A 20,867-nucleotide genomic window follows, 5' to 3' on the forward strand; every position below is an offset into this window, starting at 1 on the left:
GAGATCAAGGGCAATGGATTGATTGATTGCCCTTCTTCATTTCCCATGCATCCTTTTACCTATTTCTCCTTATTGCCTTTCCTTTCACCCTGTTTCCTCCAACCTTTCTTAATTTTTCTCCCACCCCCCATTTTTCAAACCTGTCCTTATATCCCTCCTCTTTTTACTTTCACATCTCATTTTCCTATTATTCTTCATCTTGTATTTGCTTTTCCTTCTCTTTTTTCATTCTTCATATTCTCTTCATACATTTTTTTTAGCCTATTTCTACCTTTGTGGTTTTGTTGCTGACTTCTTCACTGTTATCTGCTTACCAACTTTTATTTTCCTTACTCACCTTGGCTCTCTTCTCACCTGTAATATGCCCCTTGTATTCCTATTGTTTCCCCTGTGCAGGTGTGTTGGGCTTTACTGTAAACATGGATGAACATGCAGAGAGTGATGGTCATTACAGCATCTACTTCTTCAACAGTTCATCAAAGTGCAGCGATGAATCAGTAAATCCCATGAGGTGTTCAGCGTGTCTCTACAAGATTGGCAACTTCAAAGATGTGAGTAGAGGGATGGGAAAGTTGGGAAGGTAAAGGCAAAGGATACTAAATAGTTAATCATGGAGACTTGCTAAGAAAAAAGAAATGCATAAATAATGGCTCTCAATAAGGCTGAAATAGATTAGATATATGTTAGTCCTGTACTATATGGAGATGGGAAGGGATATATACTTACCGTATTTTCCGGCGTATAGTGCGTGACTTTTTTCCGTCGGAAGGGCCTAAAAATGGGGGATGCACGTTATCCGGCGGTGCGCATTATCTACGGCCTATGATAAAAATTCTGTGGCTATGTGTGTAATTTTTTTCACAACAACGTGACGATGTTGGCCGTCACAAAGTCGGTAGGCACACTTCTCCGTGACGTTCCGTGAGAACAAGAAGAACAGCCATGGTGACATGAAAGAATACGCCATCATGGGCTACCGTATATAAATATTTGGTATAGGTAGGTATCTATCGAATCTTATTTTTCATGTTTAAATAGGCCTAAACACCATGAAACATGATCAATATTCATGATATTTGCCCATGTTCACAGCATCTTAGTTTGAATTTTTATGTTGGCTTTGTTGCTTCACTTTAGGTATGGTACAAATTCCGTTGCGGCCGTTCATAAACGTGTCAAACACCTGACTACAACACCCTCTTTCGGGAGTTATATTAACTAAACGTCACCTCGATGAGAGACTGTCCTATTTCACCACTGTCATTGCAGGTTCAAAGCTAAAACGAAACAATCTGTAGTTTGTTTCAGTATCAAATAAAAAAAATGATAAAGACGAATTATTTCCTCAAGATATAAAATGAACATTTTCTGTAAAAATCCCGAAATTTTTCTGTATATTTTACTTTCAATAAACTTTTTAGATCATATTTCCAACAAACTAAGCTACAAAGTAATAAGGGACCAACGCACAACATGAGTCATATTGCGGTACATGTAGTTCTGAATTTTTCTTAGTTGTGTCCTGATTGATGCCTAAACTGACACTTAATTTAGTGACAAATAAACAGATTTCCCAGCGGTGGCTCTAGCCAATGAAAAATACTTCTCCATGTAACCTCGTTCACATGATATAATTACAGAGGTAAAACTGCGGTATAGACAAATGCGATCGGGCATGCGCGTTATACGTCGGTGCGCGCTATCTGTGTACTGAGATAAAGAGGTGCATGGGTGCGCATTATAACCCCATGCGCATTATAAGCCGGAAAATACGGTACTTAATTGTAGTATACAGGAAAGGGCCCATGCCTATAGAGTCCTATTTCATTTAATCCATTCATCATACCTAGTTTTATTTTTTATATAGTTTCATCTTGGTTTGTATCATCTATAATATTTCTGGAATTGAGCTCCAGCGTCGGTAACTCCAGTTAAGCCAATCTCTCCTCATATGATAGGTTTGCAAGTGCAGGTGCCATTTTTGTGTTCCTGCTCTCTGGATTCTTTCTATTTTCTTTATATTCTTTTTGTTACTGGATGACCACAATGTCGCCACATAGTCTAGTCTAGGCCTTGTCAATGTAACCAGTATTTTATTATCATGTCTTCGTCCAAGTATGCAAATGCCACTTTTATTGATCTTAGCAAGTTGTAGGCCTTCCCGAAAATTTTGTTAATCTGTTTATCATAGGACAAGTCATTTGTGATAATTACCCCCAAATCTTTTTCGGATCCTGCCTTCTTTACCTCTTTGGTTCCAATTGTATATTTTCCTGATATTCTGTTTTTGCTTTTTCCAAACTCCATTATGCTAAACTTCTTAGTATTAAAGTCCACTTTCCATTTCTGACTCCAGTTCCATACCTTATTCAGGTCTTCCTGCAGTGGTTCACAGTCCTTATCAGTTTCTACTTTCCTTAACAGTTTGGCATCGTCTGCAAAGAAGCTCATGTAACATTTCACATCCTCGTCCATGTCATTCACATAAATAGCAAACATTATTGGTGCCAATAAAGATCCTTGCGGTACTCCACTGATCACCTCTTTCCAATCTGAATATTTTTCTCTGAGCACTACTCTCATCTTTCTACCAGTCAGGAAGTCCTCCATCCATTTTAGTAGGTTCCCTTGTATTCTTTCTATGTGTTCCAGTTTTTTTAGTAATTTTCTGTGTGGTACTTTGTCAAAAGCTTTTTGCAAGTCTAGGAATGCACAATCAGCCCATCCATTTCTTTCTTCCACTATGTCTATTAGTCTTGAGTAGAAGCATATTACGAGGGGTGATCAAAAAGTAATGACAGTGATACCATATATTTTCACGGTACAGAGGTAAATCCAAATAGTGGCCTACATTCCTTCAAAGTACTCCCCTCCTGCCTCTATGCAACGTTCCATCCTCTTTCGCCACTTCATGAAGCACTCACGGTACTCAGAAGCCGATATACCTCGTAGCTCTGAATTGACTGCTCGCGCCAGATCTTGGATGCGATGAAACAGCTTCCCTGCGATCGCACCCTTGATCTTTGGAAACAACCAAAAATCACAGGGAGCAAGGTCAGGCGAGTAGGGTGGGTGGGGGAGAAGTGTGATCCCCTGCTGCTCCAGGAACTGCACAGTGAGGTGAGCTTTGTGGGGGGCAGCATTGTCATGGTGCAGCAAAAAGCACGATCGGCGACGGGTTGGTGCAGTCTTAGCCTGATATTCCAGGACTCGAGGAAGGACGTGATCAGTGTAGTACTGGGCTGTGATAGTACACTGTTGAGGCATTACATCCACACACATTGGTCCTTGTAAATTGAAGAAGATGGTGAAAAGGCGCTTCCTGCTGCGAAATCCTTCCTTCAGAATCTGAGGTCGAGGTTCTTCATCACTCAACCACACCATGTTAGACTGCTTGTCTCTGGTGGTGAAGAAAGAAATCCAACACTCATCTCCGGTAGCTACATCTGAGAACTGTTTCGGACCATTTGGCTCGAATTCAGCCAGCCATAGACGACAAATCCGCACCCGTTCGCTCTTCTGCTCTTCCATAAGCAAATGAGGTATCCATCGAGCACACTTCTTCCTCAGCCCTAAGTGTTCATGCACGATGTCATGTGCGCTCCCATAACTGACACCGAGCTCCAAGGATAAGAATCGAAGAGTAACAGTTGGATCTTCGTCAATGATGGCCCGCGCACGGACCGTCGTTGCTTCGGTCACGGATGTCCGAGGGCGGCCAGGACGATGATCATCTTCTAGCTGCAATTTTCCGGCTGCGAAAGCTCGAGTCCAGCGGGAAACAGTTTCCAGTGATGGAGTAGACTCGGGAAAAACTTGCAACAATTCCTCTCTGATCTCCGTTGCTTTTTTCCCGAGTTTCCACCTTGTGAAGGTGTAGAATCTGCAGCCTTCTTTCGAAAAATCCATGTTTCTGGTTAGAGAGGCAAACCAACAATGACGCAATCGCACAGCGCAACAATAAAATGTAAGCTAGACAAACAGCAACAAGCTCAAACATGTAACAACAGGCAACACTTGCTGCCCCTTGCTCCCCGCCCCCCCAACACTTATAGTCTCTCAGCTACGAGTCCGACTGTCATTACTTTCTGATCACCCCTCATAAGTTTATGGTGCATGATCTTCCTTGTCTGAACCCAAATTGTCTTGGTTTTATTATGTTGTTGTCTTCCAGATGTTTTACCCATCTATTCTTGATTATTTTCTCACAAATTTTGGCTATAATGCTTGTTAGTGATACTGGCCTATAGTTGGTGGGTTCTTCCTTGTTTCCTCCTTTATATATTGGTACAATGTTAGCATTTTTCCAGTCTTCAGGTATCTTTCCTTCTTTGAGTGAGCTATTTATTATGTTGTGTAGTTTGTCCATTAGTTCTTCTTTGCATTCCTTTAGAATCCAATTTACAATACCATCTGGGCCATGTGATTTTCTGACGTCAAGTTTTGATAGGTGTTCTGATATTTCTTTTTGTGTTGTAAACTCACTCATGTGGGGAGATTGCTTGCTATTATCTTTGTCCCAATTTTGTATTTTCCCTCTGGTGAAGATGGATTAAAGTGATTGTTCATGACTTCAGCCATTTCTAATTCCTCTGTGTATTCTATATTTCCTTGGCATAGTTTCACCATTTCCTGTTTATTTTTAAGTTTGCCATTCACATATCGATAGAATAGTTTGGGTTGATCTTTGCATTTATCTATAATATCCTTTACATGGTTCCTTTTCTCCTCTCTTCTCACATTAACATACTCATTTCTATAGTTTATATAAATTTGCCATTTACTAGGTTTTTTATCTTTTCTCCACCTTTTCCAAGCTTTGTCCCTTCTGTCTTTTGCCTCACTGCATCTTTTGTTGAACCAGCATTTGATGTACTCTCTTGCTTTTGTCTTGGTACATGCCTGTTTACCCCTTCATTGTAATTTTCCATCAAGATATTCCATTTCTCATCCACTTTTGTCTCTTCCATATAGAATTTATCCCAGTTTGCATTCCGGAAGAATATCTTTAGTTTTGCAAAGTCCGTTTTGTTGTACATCAATCTTCCTTTCCTATGCTTTTCATTTCTCTCCATGTCTATTTCTTCTTTTAGTACAGTTTCGATGAGTATATGGTCACTCTTTCCAATTGGTGTCTTGTAATGGATTTTGTCCACAATTTCAGGTTCTGTTGTAAATATTCTATCTAGTTTCGACGGCTCTTCATTGCTTCTGTATCTGGTGTTTTTGCTGACCCATTGGGTCATTGTGTATTCCATGGTCATGTCCAACAGTACATTACCCCACAAGTCGTCGTCTCCTCACACTGTCATTAACGTTATCCCAACAAATTTCTTTGCAATTGAAGTCCCGCATAATTACCAGATTACCCCTGCCCATTAGTATCTTGTTTAGTGATTTCCTTGTATCTTCTAGCATTTTTGTATGTTCATTCTCTTTCCAAGTATTCATTTCTGGGGGCAAATAGGTCACCACAAACTTTCTGTTGATTAGAATGTAGATTAAGAGAAGCAAGTGGGATTAAAAAGTGTAATAAGAAAGAGACATTTGGGAATAGATACTAAGACGAGATTTTATGATGGAGTAATTGTGCCGGCAGCACTCTACAGGGCAGAAACATGGAACTTGAGAGAGAAAGAGTTTAAATGTGTTTGAGATGAAATGTCCGAGAAATATGGTAGGGGTGACTAGGTTGGATAGAGTGAGAAATGAGATGAGGAGGAGAGAGGGGTTGGAAAAGGAGTTGGGAGATAGTTGATGTTAGAGTATTGGAATGGTTTGGATACATGGAAAAAGTGAAGAAAGGTTAGTAAAGAATTGTGGAAGGCAGACATGGATGGAGTGAACAGGAGGGGGCAACTGAGGATGAGATGGATGGATGGGGTAAAGGGGGCATTAAGAAAGAAGGGGGATGTCTTTTGAGGAAGGAAGGGAGAACAGAAGATATGGGTGAGTGGAGAATGGTTGTGTATGGATGATACTGTGATGGATGGAAGGGAGTGGGTGGGGAATAGGGGGAGTTAGGGAGTGGATTATGTGTGAATGACATTTTAATACAGCTGGAAGGGTTTTCTCACCATTTTTTTTTTTTTTTTTGTGTGCATGAGGGGACTGAGAAGGGATTGGCTGCTGATTAAATAAAACAGCCTTGCTGTGGATGTGCTGCATCTTGCTGCATTGCTTCTAACCCAGGGCAGTACTCATCATCCTGGAACCAAGAAAAGAGTGAGGGAGGGAGGGGTGGTGAATTGGAGTGGAGTGGGAGAGGAATTATACCTTTTGATTGTGGCTACCTCCATTATAATTTGGTGTATGTGTGTATATGTATATATATATATATATATATATATATATATATATATATATATATGTATTTACTTATTTACCTATTTGTATCTTACGGAAAGGAGAGCTATACTTGTGGTGTCCCTTCTCTGTATCTCACTGTATCTCATTTGCTCTTAAATTCTTGTATTGTTTTTGCACACACTATTGTTTCCTCTAGTATGTTTATGTATATATATGTATATATATATATATATATATATATATATATATATATATATATATATATATATATATATATATATAATCTATAAAGATGGGAAAACAGGAGTCATGCAAAGAACTACAGACCAGTAGTCCTAACCTCCCATCTCATCAGAATTTTTGAAAAGATATTAAGAAACAACATTATCACTTATCTAGAGAAGTACCAACTTATAAGCAACTCACAGCATGGATTTCATAAAGGTAGATCATGTCTGTCAAATCTGCTACATCACTATGAATGGCTTCTCCAGGGACTTGCTAGAGGAGGAAATGTAGTCATAGTTTATCTCAATTTTACTAAAGCTTTTGACCGAGTCAATAATGGCATCCTTACACACAAGCTCAAGGCCTTGGGAATTATGGGGAAGCTTGGAGTATGAATTCACAACTTCCTCACCAAAAGGACCCAAGCAGTAACTGTTGACGGCCACAAATCAGAGAAGACAGCGGTTATCAGTGGTGTTCTGCAGGGTTCAGTACTGGGCCCATTGTTTTTCCTGGTCTTAATGAATGACATAAGCCAAACCATGGATATGTCTTTTTTGTCATCCTTTGCTAATGACACTACTCTCAGCCATAGGATTATTGGTGAGGATTACATCATGGAACTGCAGACCAACATCAACAAAATCATGGAATGGGCTGCAGCCAATAACATGCAATTCAATGAAGACAAATTTGAAATACTGCATTGTGGCCCTGACTCCCACCTAAACACCTCCATGGCATTATACGTAATGGGAAGTAAAACAGTATCACCAAGTCCTGTGGTCAAATGCCTTAGTATACAACTAAATGAACATGCCACTTATAAACATCATATTTACACAACTTCAAATAAAGCCAAACAAATGGCTTGTTGGGCTCTTAGAACTTTCAGGTCCAGAGATCAGGAGGTAATGTTAACACTGTGGAAAGCTCTAATACACCCAACCCTAGACTACTGCAGTCAACTCTGGTTGCCGCACATAAAGAGAGAAGTGCAGGAACTGGAATCAGTGCAGAGGTATTTTACCAGACAAATCACAGGAACATTTGAAAAAATTGGGCTATATTCACAGCAGAGGAGGTGAGAGAGATATCAGGCTATACATCTATGGAAACTACTGGAGCAACAAGTGTCAAATCCATCCTTATCCTCACTACAAGGGACACATACTAACAGAAATGGTCACAGTTGTGACAGGAAATCACTTTCTACATATGCTTCTGAAAGAATCAAGACTCTCTTAGCCGCCAGCTTCACATACCATGGCCCAAGAATCTTCAACTCACTTCCAAAGCACATTAGAGATATCACCAGCTGCCCTGTACCTTTAAGATACACCTAGACAGATTCTTAAAGGAACTACCAGATAAGCCTCCTGTAACCTGGGTATACAGAATACTGCAGAGCAGCCTCTAACTCCATACCAGACCAGATAGATCTCCGGAGAGAAGATAATAGGGCTGGAAGTAGTAGTGGACCACCGCTATGAGGAAGACCCTCTAAATTTGACTAAGTAAACTAAGTCATATATACATATATATATATATATATATATATATATATATATATATATATATATAAATATATATATATATGTACATATATACATATATGCATACATATATACATATATATGTATATATATACACGTGGAGTTAAAAACGACAGCATTGTTGTAGTTCAGTTTTTTCTTCGTATTCTCGATTTTCCTGATAAGAGATTTTCCATTAACTGGGTGAATTGAAACTAGGTCTCTATATTCTTCCATTTGTTCTTATTTGACATCGACGTTTCGTCTTAAACAAGACATTATCAAGATATAACTGAAATAACAAAAATACATATATACATATATACATACATATATATATATATATATATATATATACAGTATATGTATATATATATATATATGTGTATATATATATATATATACTTATATATATATATACACACACACAGTAAAAGCCCTCTTATCTGGCTTTCAGGTATCCAGCAACTTCAAGTATCCGGCATATTTTTTCCGAGCATGAAAATCTATAAAAATCAATACAAATTTATAAAATTTCCCACAGGAGGCTTTAATTGTTCCCCTCATCACCAGAGTGCACCACTGTCTGGGTCAGTTTCACGCCACCCACCACAGCCCACTGCCCACGCTGTTCAGTCTCACATGTGCCACGTTTGTGTCTGTCTCTGCTCAGTTCAGCTACATTCTTCCTCAAGTATTCCCCTGTAAACTTTCATCATGTGATACTATATGTTAACTGACAGTAGTGAGTAAAGGGGGTGATTGTAGATATATTTCTGTACCTCTTCACTTACTTTAGCAACCCCTTTAAGTGCCCAGAATTTTTGAGTATTGGGCATGCCTTTGGTCCCAGTGATGCTGGATAAGAGAGCTTTTACTGTATGTATGTATATATATATATATATATATATATATATATATATATATATATATATATATATATAGATATATAAATATATTATCATTAAAAGTGATGGCTAGTTGTGCATTAATTATTTTCTTAAAGATATTTTCCATATACCGTATTATGGATTTGTGTTCCTTAGAAAGGAAATTTATGACTTGGCAGTATGTAGTCATATTAGCTAGATCGCAATTTCGGGTTCAAGACTCTTCTTCAGTAGCTATAGGGATGTTCTTTCTTATGCCTATTTCTCATGGCACTTTTTAATCCCCCAAGGCATTTACATGCTTCTCTTGATCTACAATTTACTTTCACCTCCACTCCCTTTCCTGCCACATGTGACCCCAAATACCTAAAGCTGTCCACTTCCTCCAGCCTCTTTCCTTTTAGACATATTTCCAACTCTCTGCCATCCTCTCCCCCTGTATATTTCATCACCTTACTTTTATCCACATTTACCTTCAACTTTCTCCTATTGCGTACCTTCCTTAACTCTATCATTAACTCTCTTAATCCTTCCTCTGATCCTGCCACAAGTGTAGTGTCATCAACAAATAAAAATTGGCTCACCTCCCACTTTTCTCTATTTCCTATAACCATCTCCAGTACCCTGCCCACTACCCTTGGCTTTATCTCCTGCACCACCCATCCATGTACACAATGAACAGCCATGGTGACATGATACATCCCTGATGCAGTGCCACCTTTACCTCAAACCACTCTCTCCATTTCCCATTCTATGACAGGTTCTACTACCCTCATAAAAACTCTTGACTGCACTTAACAGCTTTTCCCCAGTCCTATATATCTACAAAACCTCCCATGGTGTCTTCCTGTCTACCCTATCATAAAACTTTTCCAAATCCATAAAAGCCCAAAAAACATCCTTATCTTTATCTAAAGCTTTCTCACATATCTGCCTTACCACAAAAATCTGATCCACACAACCCCTACCTTTCCTAAACCTACACTGTTCCTCACCAATTACTCCCTCTGTTCCTCTCCTAATCCTCTCAATTAAAACCCTCCCATAAGCCTTCCCAACTACACTCAACAAACTGATCCCTCTGAAACTACTACACTCACATTTGTTCTCTTTTCCCTTGTAGAGCAGAACTATACATGCAAACCTCCTGTCCTCCAGCACTCTACCCTCCCTTAGACACACATTAAACAACCTCACTAGCCAGTCCACTATTACTGTACCTCCCTTCTTCAGACACTCCACATGACACCCATCTAACCCAGGTGCCTTACCTGTTCTCATCACTTTCAGAGCTACTTGGACCTCATTTTCTCTCATTTCTCCTCCATTTTCCTCTTCCATCATTAATTTTCTTAGAGCCTCCCACTGCTATCACCAATCCTTCCCTATCCTCCTCCACATTCAACAGCTCTCTATAATACTTCACACATCTTCCCCTCATCACCTTCTCTTCTCTTAAGAGCTGTCCATTTACACCTTTTACCTTTTCTTATTTATTTGACTTACCTCCCCTTCCTCTCATGATTTCCATCCAAAACATATTTTATTGGTTTCAAATTTTTCTTTCATACTGCTCCCCCATTTTACAGCTGCTCTCCTTTTTTTGCCTCCTTTATATTTTGTTTCTCTTCTTCAATCTTTGTACCTCTCATATTTTTCTCTCCTCTTATTTTGCAACCAATCTGTGAATGCTCATTTCTTCTCATCTACTACCTTCTTCACTTTAACCCACCACTCACTACCCTTCCTTCCATTCCCTCCTATTCTCCTTGCTCTACATACCATCTTTGAACACCTTGTCACTTCCTTCCTGAAACACCCCTGTTCCTTTTTCACACCTACTTCCACTCTATCCTTCATCACCTCCCACACTTCTCTCTGCTTCTCCAAATTTCAACCTGCATAGCACTCATGTCTCAGTTTTCATGCACATGGGCTTCATGCAAAACCCAAAGAACTCAATCAGAAAACACCACTGTATTTAGAACTTTCCACTGAATGCCAGCACTTCGTGCCAGGTCTTGATTCTCTTACAATGCTGTTTCAGAAATAGTTTGTGCATGACCATTTATGTTCTGAGTGCAGTCCATATGCTTTCCAATTTTTTGGTCCAATGAAGAACAAAAAAGAAGAAAATTAAGATATAAAATTTCAACCTACATATTACTTTGTATCACTTGGTGCGAAACCCAAAAAACCCTATCAGAAAACCTCACTGCATGAGGGAATTAATATGAGTATCCCTTCATTATGCTGTTCCCGTTAAAGACTGTTCTGTACCACTTCTTGGAGTATACATTTTCTTATCATCTCTGTCTCCTGTGTTAGAGGGAAGAAAGAATTTTGACACTGTTTTCCATCTGAGTTGTAAAAGGTAACAAAGTGGGATTGAGTGATGGGACTAGGCATTCTGCTCTCTTTAAAGTTATCCTGTGAGAAGTCAAGGCATAAGAGGATCTGGGAAAAGATTTCCATCCAGAACTATAAGATTTTGGTCATTAATCTCTTCCATACAATAACACCTACATAGACATCATGAGGTGTGAGTGGGTATATGAGGATGCCGCATTGGCGTCTTGATTATATTTATTTTGTAGTTGTAGCTGAGTTACTCCCAACTTCTTTGAACAGGCCTGATTGTGTTTTCCATGTTTATTATTACTCAGAGTGAAAGAGAATGAGTAATACAGCAGTGATTTTATATTTTAAAATGCAAGTATTGTGATGCATTATTGTACATAAAGCATCCAATGCTGCACACAGAAATTTGATTCGTATTGAAAAGGTTAAATGTATGTAGTTGTGGTAGAGATGAGAGTAAAAGGGAAGAAATAGGCACTATGTATCTGAGAAGGAAGATGGATGTGCTAGCATTAGGTGAAACTTAAGGGGAAAACAAGAGATGAATTTGAGTATGGGACTGTGATGGGGAGGGTGTTGGGAGTGAGGGGGGGAAGGGGAGGTAAGTGATATGATTTGTTATTATATACATTATTAATGGTTTTTTAGTACAAATTGTTATTATCTATCTGTTTATTATTTATCATCACCTATATATATTTTTATTTACTTGTTTATTAATGTATTCAGTTATAAAAAAAAAATTTCATCTGACCTAATTATGGACCAAAAGGTCTCCTGTTGGCATGCTCTTCCTTTGTAATCTTTTGTATCTTCATGGTTAATGTAGATGAAAACAAAACTGGGATGGGAGATGTGGGTTTTGAAAGTACATGTGGGCCTGACAGTGAGAACACAAAGGAAAGGGAGGCTTTTTGGTTAGGTGTTAATGAGTGCAAAGAGAGTTTTGTGAGGAATGTTTAACCTCCGTCTCTCCGTAACTCCTGGTTTACTTCTTTTTACTGTTTCCTTCTATGGTTTTGTATATCTTCCTTCACTCTCAACTTTCTTTCCATCACTGTCTTTAATAAGTATGTCTTTCACCATATCATTCTGTATGAAGTAATGTTGCTGTATGGGGTGAATTATATGAAAGTAAAATTTTTCTTCTGTTCTTCTCAAATAATATTACACTTGGCTTGTCAATACCAAGGGACTCCCAACTGGGATCCTCAATTTTCTTCCTACACCACCTCTGCACTGACGTCACGACTTTCATAGTCCAATGATCTTTATTGTTATAACTAAGTGCCTCCCCTAAGGGCGTGACTTTACTTTCATGAACCAATAAATTTTTTCCTCCCACCCTTTCTCCAATCAGAAAGACTGTTACGTCATAAGCAATACCACTTACTCAAGCAATCACGATATCGATGCATGAATGGCTTATTTTATATATTGTCACATCAACATTAAAATCTGATCTCTAGCGGTTGCTTATAAACTTTAAACGAGGAGCAAGATTATGCAACTCCTTTGCAGCTATTGTTTACCAAACAAATAAAATTGAAATTTTCGCCACCTATCCCTCTATCTTGGGAGATCTCACTGCTAGAGTAGGGGATGAACCAATATATGGAGTGCTTAGGAGATTTGGAGTGCATGGTGAAAATTATAATGAAGAGTTAATAGAGAAGATGTGTTTAGAAAGAGTGTTGATGATACAGTGTTTAAGAAGAAAGTCAAGCGTAAGTACTCATGGGAAATGGTGGTGGATGGATAAGTGGTTGATAAGGCATTAATATACTATGTAGTTGTATCCAAAGGAAGGATAGGACCTCTAATAATTTTTAGGTGGAAGGGAAGTTGAGAGTGGAGGATAAGTGGAAAATGAGGAAAAGGGCAGAAGAGAGATAGGTGCTTGGAATAAGCAATTTAAATGAGGAGGAACAGGAGTAGGAGTACTGTACCAGGAAAAGTTGAGAGAAGTGTGGGAAGTAGGTGTTGAAGGATAGAGTAGAGGTAGGAGTGGAAGAGAAATGGGTGTGTTTCAAAGAAGAAGGGACAAGGTAGGCAAAAATGTTATGTGGAGCAAGGAGGATGGAAGGGAATAGAAGGAAGGGTAGTGAATGGTGGGATAAGTGAAGATGGTAGTATAAGAGAACAAGCGAGTATTTAGGTATTAGTTAGATATTAGGGCTCAGGAAACATAGAAGAGATGCAAGAAAAAAAAAGAAAAGCAAAATGTAATGTAAAGGAAGCAAAGGGGAGAGCAGATGTAAAATTGGGTAGGAGTATAACAGAAATCTTTGAAAAGAATAAAAAGATGTTATTGCAGGAAGTTAAGAGAAGAAGGGGGTGGGTCAGGCAGAGAGGAAAAGGTAGAAGGTGCAGATGGGTGGATGTTAATAGAAGTGGAGGTGGTAAGGGGAAGATGGGTCGGATATTTTAGAGAGTTGTTGAATTTGGAAGAAGATAGGGATTGATTGACTGTGTCAGTGGGAGGTGCTAAGAAAATAGTGGTGATGGAAGAGGAAAATGGAAGAGATAAGAGTATAAGAAAAAAATGAGATACAAGGAACTTTAAAAATGGTAAGAGCTGGTAAGGCATGGTTTAGATGGATGTCATGTGGAGTGTGAAAAAGGGAGGTGCAATCATAGTGGTCTGGCTAATGAGGTTGTTTAATGTGTGTTTAAGAGAGGGAAGAGTGCTGGAAGAGTGGAGGAGTGCCTGTATAGTTCTGCTTTACAAAGAAAAAGGAGAAAAGTATGGATGTGGTAGTTTCAGAGGGATCAGTTTGCTTTATGTAGCTAGAAAGGCGGGAGGGTTTTGATTGAGGAGATTAGGATTGAAACAGAGGGAGTAATTGGTAAGGAGCAGTGTAGGTTTAGAAAAAGTAGTGGATGAATTAATAAAAAATTTGTGGTAAAGATACATATTGCTCAGTGTGATTATCACTGATAATTGTTCAACAATTATCACTGCACAATAATAGAGGGTGCACCATTTTGCTTTGATTTTCAATGAGGCAGCTTATTCTATTTACCAGTCATGCTGTGGAAGTGTCCTATGAAGGTAGTTTCACGAGAAAATGGCTTTGAGCAAATTTAGTGAAGTAGAAGATATTAGATATTTTCTAGTTGAAGAGATGGAAGATGAAAAAGTTCTTTTCCAAATGTATAGGGTAAAAAAGGCTAGAAAACATTTGATGCTTGAATTAAGAAATGAAGAATGATTATTTTTTAAATTGATTACAAACAAGGTGCATGAAGACCACAACAACTTTGCAGTAAAAAACTCACATTTATTGCATATTTCAGCAATTATAGTAGGGTGAGCTGTTAAGATCACACAGTTAATAGAACCAACTAAAATTAGGTATATATGTATCTGCATATCATTGTTTTCATTATTCATAATGAATGTATGCATATACACTTAGGTCTCTTAATTCAACACTTGCCAACTTCCACTTGTGTGGACATATGGGCCCAGGACATAAACCTACTTTGGGAATTGGTGGTGTTTTATGTCCTGGGCCAATTCCTCAAATGGATTTATGGCATGGGCCCAATTGTCCATGCAAATGGTGGTTTGTGAGTGGAATTTGTTTTCACCATGGTCTTGGATCACGTGTTTGACTCGTAATCGACAGTTATTAACCCCCATATGGGAGCTCAGAGCTCATATGACCGATCTATGGGTAATACTGTGACATTACATGCACACACACCCCCAACTCCCCGCCCACGAGAATTGGAGTAAAACGCCACAGAGCAGTGATACTGAAATTATTTCAGCCCTGGGCAGGAGTCGAACCCAGACCGCCGTAGTGGCAGTCGAGAACTCTAACCACAGTGCCATGAAGTGTATGGGAGTGGGTGCATGCCTTTGATTTGGCTACTTCCCATATAAGGGAGAAATAGGCATTGGTACTTTGATAGGGAGATTAATAGTATTACTACTATTATAATTGTCATTATCATTATCATTATTATTATTATTATTATTATTATTGTTATTATAATATGATGCTCTGATGCATGAGATGGAATGGGTGGGGGATGGGGGTGAGGGAATATGTGTGAGAAATAATTTGATGCAGCCTGAAGGGATTTCTTCCTGTCTTCTCCTTTTCTGCATGAGGGGGGGGGGGTCACTGATTTAATGAAGTGGCCTTGCTGTGGATGTGCTGTGTCTTGTGACACTGCTTCTGACCCAGGGCAGTGGGTAAGATGCAGGGATGACCCATCATCCAGGAGGTGCCAAGATAAGAGGGAGGGGAGTGGAGTATGATAGGGATGGAATGTGTGGGAGTGGTTTTTATGCCTTTGTTTTTTGTCTACCTCCCTTGTAAGGGGGAGAAAAGCCCTTGATATATGTATGTATGCATTATTATTATTATTATTATGAAGAAGTGATTGTGCTGACAGCAATGTATGGGGCAGAAACATAGAACATAAAAGAGGAGGAGAGGAGTTTGAATGTGTTTGAGATGAGGTGTCTGAGAAGTATGATTGGGGTTACTAGGCTGGATAGAGAGAGAAATGAGGAGGTGAGGAGGAGAACAGAGGTGGAAAGGGAGTTGGGAGATAGGGTTGATGAAGTATTGGGATGGTTTGGATACATAGAAAGAATGAGCAAAGAAAGATTAGTAAAAGAGGTGTGGAAAGTAGGGATGGGAGGAGTGAACATGAGGGGGTGACCAAGGATGAGATGGATGGATAGGATAGAAGAGGCATTGGGAAAGAGGGGAATGTCTGTTGAGGAAGGACAGGAGAGGACAGAAGACAGGGGTGAATGGAGAATGGTTGTGTATGGATGATGCTGTGATGCATGAGAGGGAGTGGGTGGGGGAAGGAGTATGTGTGAAAAATAAATTGATGCAGCCTGAAGGGATTTCTCCCTATCTCCATTTCTGCATGAGGGGATGGAGAGGGGGGTCACTGATTTAATGAAGCAGCCTTGCTGTGGATGTGCTGTGTCTTGTGACACTGCTTCTGACCCAGGACAGTGGACGAGATGCAGGGATGACCCATCATCCAGGAGGAGCCAAGATAAGAGAGAGGGAGTGGGGTGGATGGGAGTGGAGTATGTGGGGATGGAATGGGTGGGAGTGGATTTTATGCCTTTGTTTTTGGCTACCTCTCTTGTAAGGGGGAAAGAGCATTTGGTATATGTATATATATATATATATATATATATATATATATATGTATTATTATATTTCTACTAACCCCTACTCCTATGAAATGGAGTCTTATTCAGGCAAGACCCCGTATTGTCTCAAGTTTAGCCCCAGCTAATTAAAGATGTCTGACATTAATCACAATAAAATCTGTAAAATGTAATTGCTCTAACAAAGAGGATAAAGATTGCATGTTCTATTAAAAGTAACTTTGCTCCAAAGCATGTCTCACTTCTACTCCTTTTATTTTTGCAGGTGCTGAGTCTGGACTTTGAGATGAAGATAAGCATAGTTGATGAGCCCCACTGTTCCTATGCCAACCCAGACTGTGTAGTAACTTCTGATAATCAACCACGCATTATCATCCTTGGTGTGATGGGTGCAATTCTGCTAGTTTTCTTTTTCTCCTCAACTGTCCTGTACCGCAATTGGAAATATGAGCAGGAGATTGAGGGTCTCTTGTGGCGGATTAATGCACGGGAGCTGACAAATCCAAATTTTGGATTCTTGGGATCACGGGTATGTAGTGGAGCTAATGATGAGGACTACCTTTTAGCAGCCACATGTTCTTCATCACAGTGTTCTGTTAGATTTAGAGAGGTAAGTATTTAGAGTGTTGCTGGTCATGGGAGTAGAGGAGAAGGAGGAAGAGGGGTAGCTGAAGGCAAATGAGGAAGAAAAGGAAAACAAAAAGGGTAAGGAAAATAAGTGGAGAAAAAGTGATCTGGTACTGGAGGATCTTGATTGAGAGGATTAGGAGAGGAACAGAAGGAGTAATTGGTGAGGAACAGTGTGGATTTAGGACAGGTAGAGGTTGTGTAGATCAGATCTTTGTGGTAAGACAGATATGTGAGAAAGCTATAGGAAAGGGGAAGGATGTTTTTTTGGCTTTTATGGATCTGGAAAAGGCTTATGATAGGGTAGACAGAAAGGCACTGTGGGAGGTTATGCAGATTTATGGGATAGGAGGAAAGCTTTTGGGAGCTGTCAAGAGTTTTTATGAGAGTAGTAGAGCTTGTGTCAGGATTGGAAATGGAGAGAGTGAGTGGTTTGAAGTAAAGGTGGGACTTCGTCAAGGATGCGATATGTCGCCGTGGCTGTTCAACTTATGCATGGATGGGATGGTGCGAGAAGTGAATGCTAGGGTGGTGGGTCAGGGATTGGAGATGGTTAAAGAAAGTGGAGAGAAGTGGGAGGTGGGCCAGCTGTTGTTTGCGGAGGACACTGCGCTTGTGGCAGGGTCGGAGGAGGGATTGAGGAAGCTGGTGGCAGAGTTTGGGAGAGTATGTGATAGAAGAAAGCTAAAGATAAATGTGGGTAAAAGTAAGGTGATGAGAGGTACAAGGGGTGAAAGTGGCAGTAGACTGGAAGTGAACATTAAGGGAGAGCGACTGGAGGAAGTGGATAGTTTTAGATACTTGGGTGCAAGTGTAGCAGGAAAAGGTGGAGTAAAGGTGGAGGTAGAGTGTAGATTGAGAGAAGTGAGTGGATGCCTTGGTGGATTAAAGAGTGTAATGAGGAATAGACATTTAGGAATGGATGCGAAGAGGAGACTGTATGAAGGAGTGATTGTGCCAACAGCACTGTATGGGGCAGAAATGTGGAACATAAGAGAAGAAGAGAGAAGGAGTTTGAATGTGTTTGAGATGAGGTGTCTGAGAAGTATGGTGGGGGTTACTAGGCTGGATAGAGTGAGAAATGAGGAGGTGAGGAGGAGAACAGGGGTGAAAAAGGAGCTGGGAGATAGGGTTGATGAAAGAATATTAGGATGGTTTGGACACATGGAAAGAATGAGTGAAGAAAGACTAGTAAAAGAGGTATGGAAGGCAGATGTGGAGGGAGTGAACATGAGGGGATGTCCTAGGATGAGGTGGATGGATGGGGTGAAGGGGGCTTTGGGGAAGAGGGGAATGTCTGTTGAGGAAGGAAGGGAGAGGACGGAAGACAGAGGTGAGTGGAGAATGGTTGTATATGGATGATGTTGTGATTGCATGAGGAGGAATGGGCGGGGGGGTGGGGGTGGGGTAGTATGTGTGAGTAAATTTTGACGCAGCCCGAAGGGATTTCTCCCTGTCCTCTCCTTATATGCAAGGGGGGACGGAAGGGGGGGTCGCCGATTAAATGAAGCGGCCTTGCTGTGGATGTGCTGTGTCTTGCGACACTGCTTCTGACCCAGGGCGGTGGGCAAGGTGCAGGGATGACCCGTCATCCAGGAGGTGCTCAGATGAGAGGGAGGGTGGGAGGGGTGTGGAGTGTATTTAGGGATGAAATGGGTGGGAGAGTTTTTATGCCTTTCCCTTTTTGGCTACCTCCCTTGTAAGGGGGAAAAAGCCTTGGTATATGTATGTATGTATGCTAATATGGTTACATTGCCATTTAAGGACCAGTAATGGGTACCTGCTTGTGGTGGTCCTGCAAAAAGGACAGTGGAGCTGCCCATTTTCAAAACTTGTCAATCTCCTCACCACTGTCAGGAGGTGCAGCCCTGAGGGGCTGACACTCAGTCTCTGGACTGGGCCCCGGATCTCTTTCTGTCATCTTTAACTATTTCTTACATCATTTCGTGCATGTAGAGCTGACAACTTGTGACAGCACCCCTCTTCCTGTTATTCTCAGCCAGTAGCATAGAAACAATATCACATCAGTACAATACAGATAACAATTGAGTCTCTTCCCAGAGAGATATGTGGGAGGGCTTGGGGATTGTTGCCAACTGCTGTGAGGCAACAGGTTTTCCACTTGGCAAAGTTTGAGGCAACAGTTGTTGTTGTTATTATTATTATTATTATTATTATTATTTATTATTATTATTATTATTATTATTATTATTATTATTATTATTATTATTATTATTATTATTATTATTATTATTATTATTATTATTATTATTATTATTATTATTATTATTATTATTATTATTATAATAGCAGCCATTGATATGATACTGTTCATACTTCTGTTTTAAATATTGACTTGATAATTTTGGCATTTATCCAATGAATTCCAATGAATTGGAATTATAGGAAATAAGAATGGTTCTAACTTTGTTTCTGCACTCTTTTTACCCACAGTATAGCCTGGTTAGTGCTGCATCATGTGATCATCAGCAGTTATGGCATAAGAATCTGGCCAATTACAAAGGGTCTATTGTTTGCCTCAAATATATGCCCCTTGATAATCGCAACAAAACTGACCTCTGCAGAGAAGTCATGAAGGAAATGAGGTAAGGGTAGGATTTTGTGTATGATGAGAGTTGGGTGTGGTTTTGTTCAGGTTATGATGTATCAATATATGTATGTGTGTGCATTATTTACCTAATTATTATGCACAAGATGGATCTTAAGAGGCGAGAAGAAAGAGACGGGGAGTGGGACTAGGCATCCTTCTCCTTGTAGCCCCACAGGGGACATTCCTAAACAAAAAAGTAAAGGCATAAGAGGGTCTGGGAGTTTTCGGACCAGCACCCTAAGGTTTGGGTCTTTTAATGTGCGTGGATGTGGTACAGATGAGAGTAAAAGGGAGGAGATAGGTAGTTTGTTTGTGAGAAGAAAGATGGATGTGTTGGCTTTGAGTGAAACTAAGTTGAAAGGGAAGGGTGAGTGTAAGTTTGGGAGTGTAAGTGGGAGGTTATCAGGAGTGAAGGGAGGGAAGGGGTGGCTATTCTAGTAAGTGAAGAGATAGGTAAACGTGTAGTGGAGTGGAAGGAGGTTTCCTCAAGGATAATGTGGATGAAGGTGAAACTGGGAAAGGAGATGTGGGTCTGTGTAAGTGCATATGGGCCTGGGAGTGAGAAGAGTGTAGAAGAAAGGGAGGCCTTTTGGATAGATTTAAATGAGTGCATAGAAGATTTAGGGAGAAATGTCAATGTAATAGTACTGGGAGACCTTAATGCTAGGGTAGGAAATGGTCCAATTGATGGAGTGGTTGGGAAATGTGGAGTTCCAGGAAAGAATCGTAGTGGAGAGTTGATGGTGGAAATGTGTCTAGAAAGAGAGCTGATGATAGCAAATACAGTGTTTTGGAAGAAAGTCAAGCATAAGTACACATGGGAGAGGGTGGTGGATGGAAGGGTGGTAGATAGAGCATTGATGGATTATGTAGTGGTAAATAGGACTATGATAGGAGGAGTTAAGGATGTACATGTGCTAAGGGGAGAGGGTGGGGGAATATCAGATCATTTTTTGGTGGAAGGTAAGTTGAGAGTGGAGGATAGATGGAGAAAGAGGAAAGGGACAAAAGGTAGGGAGGTGCTTAGAGTGAACTCTTTAAATGAAAAGGAAAAGGAGAAGGAGTACAAGAAGAAGCTGAAGGAGGAGTGGGAGGGAGTGAAGGATAGAGTAGAGCTAGGTGTGGAGGAGGAATGGGGATGGTTCAAG

The 20,867-nt window shown here is 40.0% G+C and overlaps 1 protein-coding gene across 6 annotated transcripts in view; it reads left to right on the forward strand.

Moving 5' to 3' along the window:
* LOC143030942 (receptor-type guanylate cyclase Gyc76C-like) overlaps positions 1 to 20,867 on the forward strand; it is a 236,981-nt gene that overhangs the window by 83,388 nt on the left and 132,726 nt on the right. For 3 of the 6 annotated variants that reach the window (XM_076194229.1, XM_076194228.1, XM_076194231.1), the window contains 3 exons: positions 397 to 551; positions 16,747 to 17,010; positions 19,563 to 19,714. In XM_076194229.1, coding sequence (XP_076050344.1) covers positions 397 to 551; positions 16,747 to 17,010; positions 19,563 to 19,714 — 571 coding nt within the window. The remainder of the gene's footprint in view (positions 1 to 396; positions 552 to 16,746; positions 17,011 to 19,562; positions 19,715 to 20,867) is intronic. The other 3 variants (XM_076194230.1, XM_076194232.1, XM_076194233.1) reach the window with 2 other exon arrangements.

This window comes from Oratosquilla oratoria, chromosome 12 (genome assembly GCF_046742065.1).
Source record: "Oratosquilla oratoria isolate Oo_2021 chromosome 12, ASM4674206v1, whole genome shotgun sequence".
Classification (NCBI taxonomy): Eukaryota; Metazoa; Arthropoda; class Malacostraca; order Stomatopoda; family Squillidae; genus Oratosquilla; species Oratosquilla oratoria.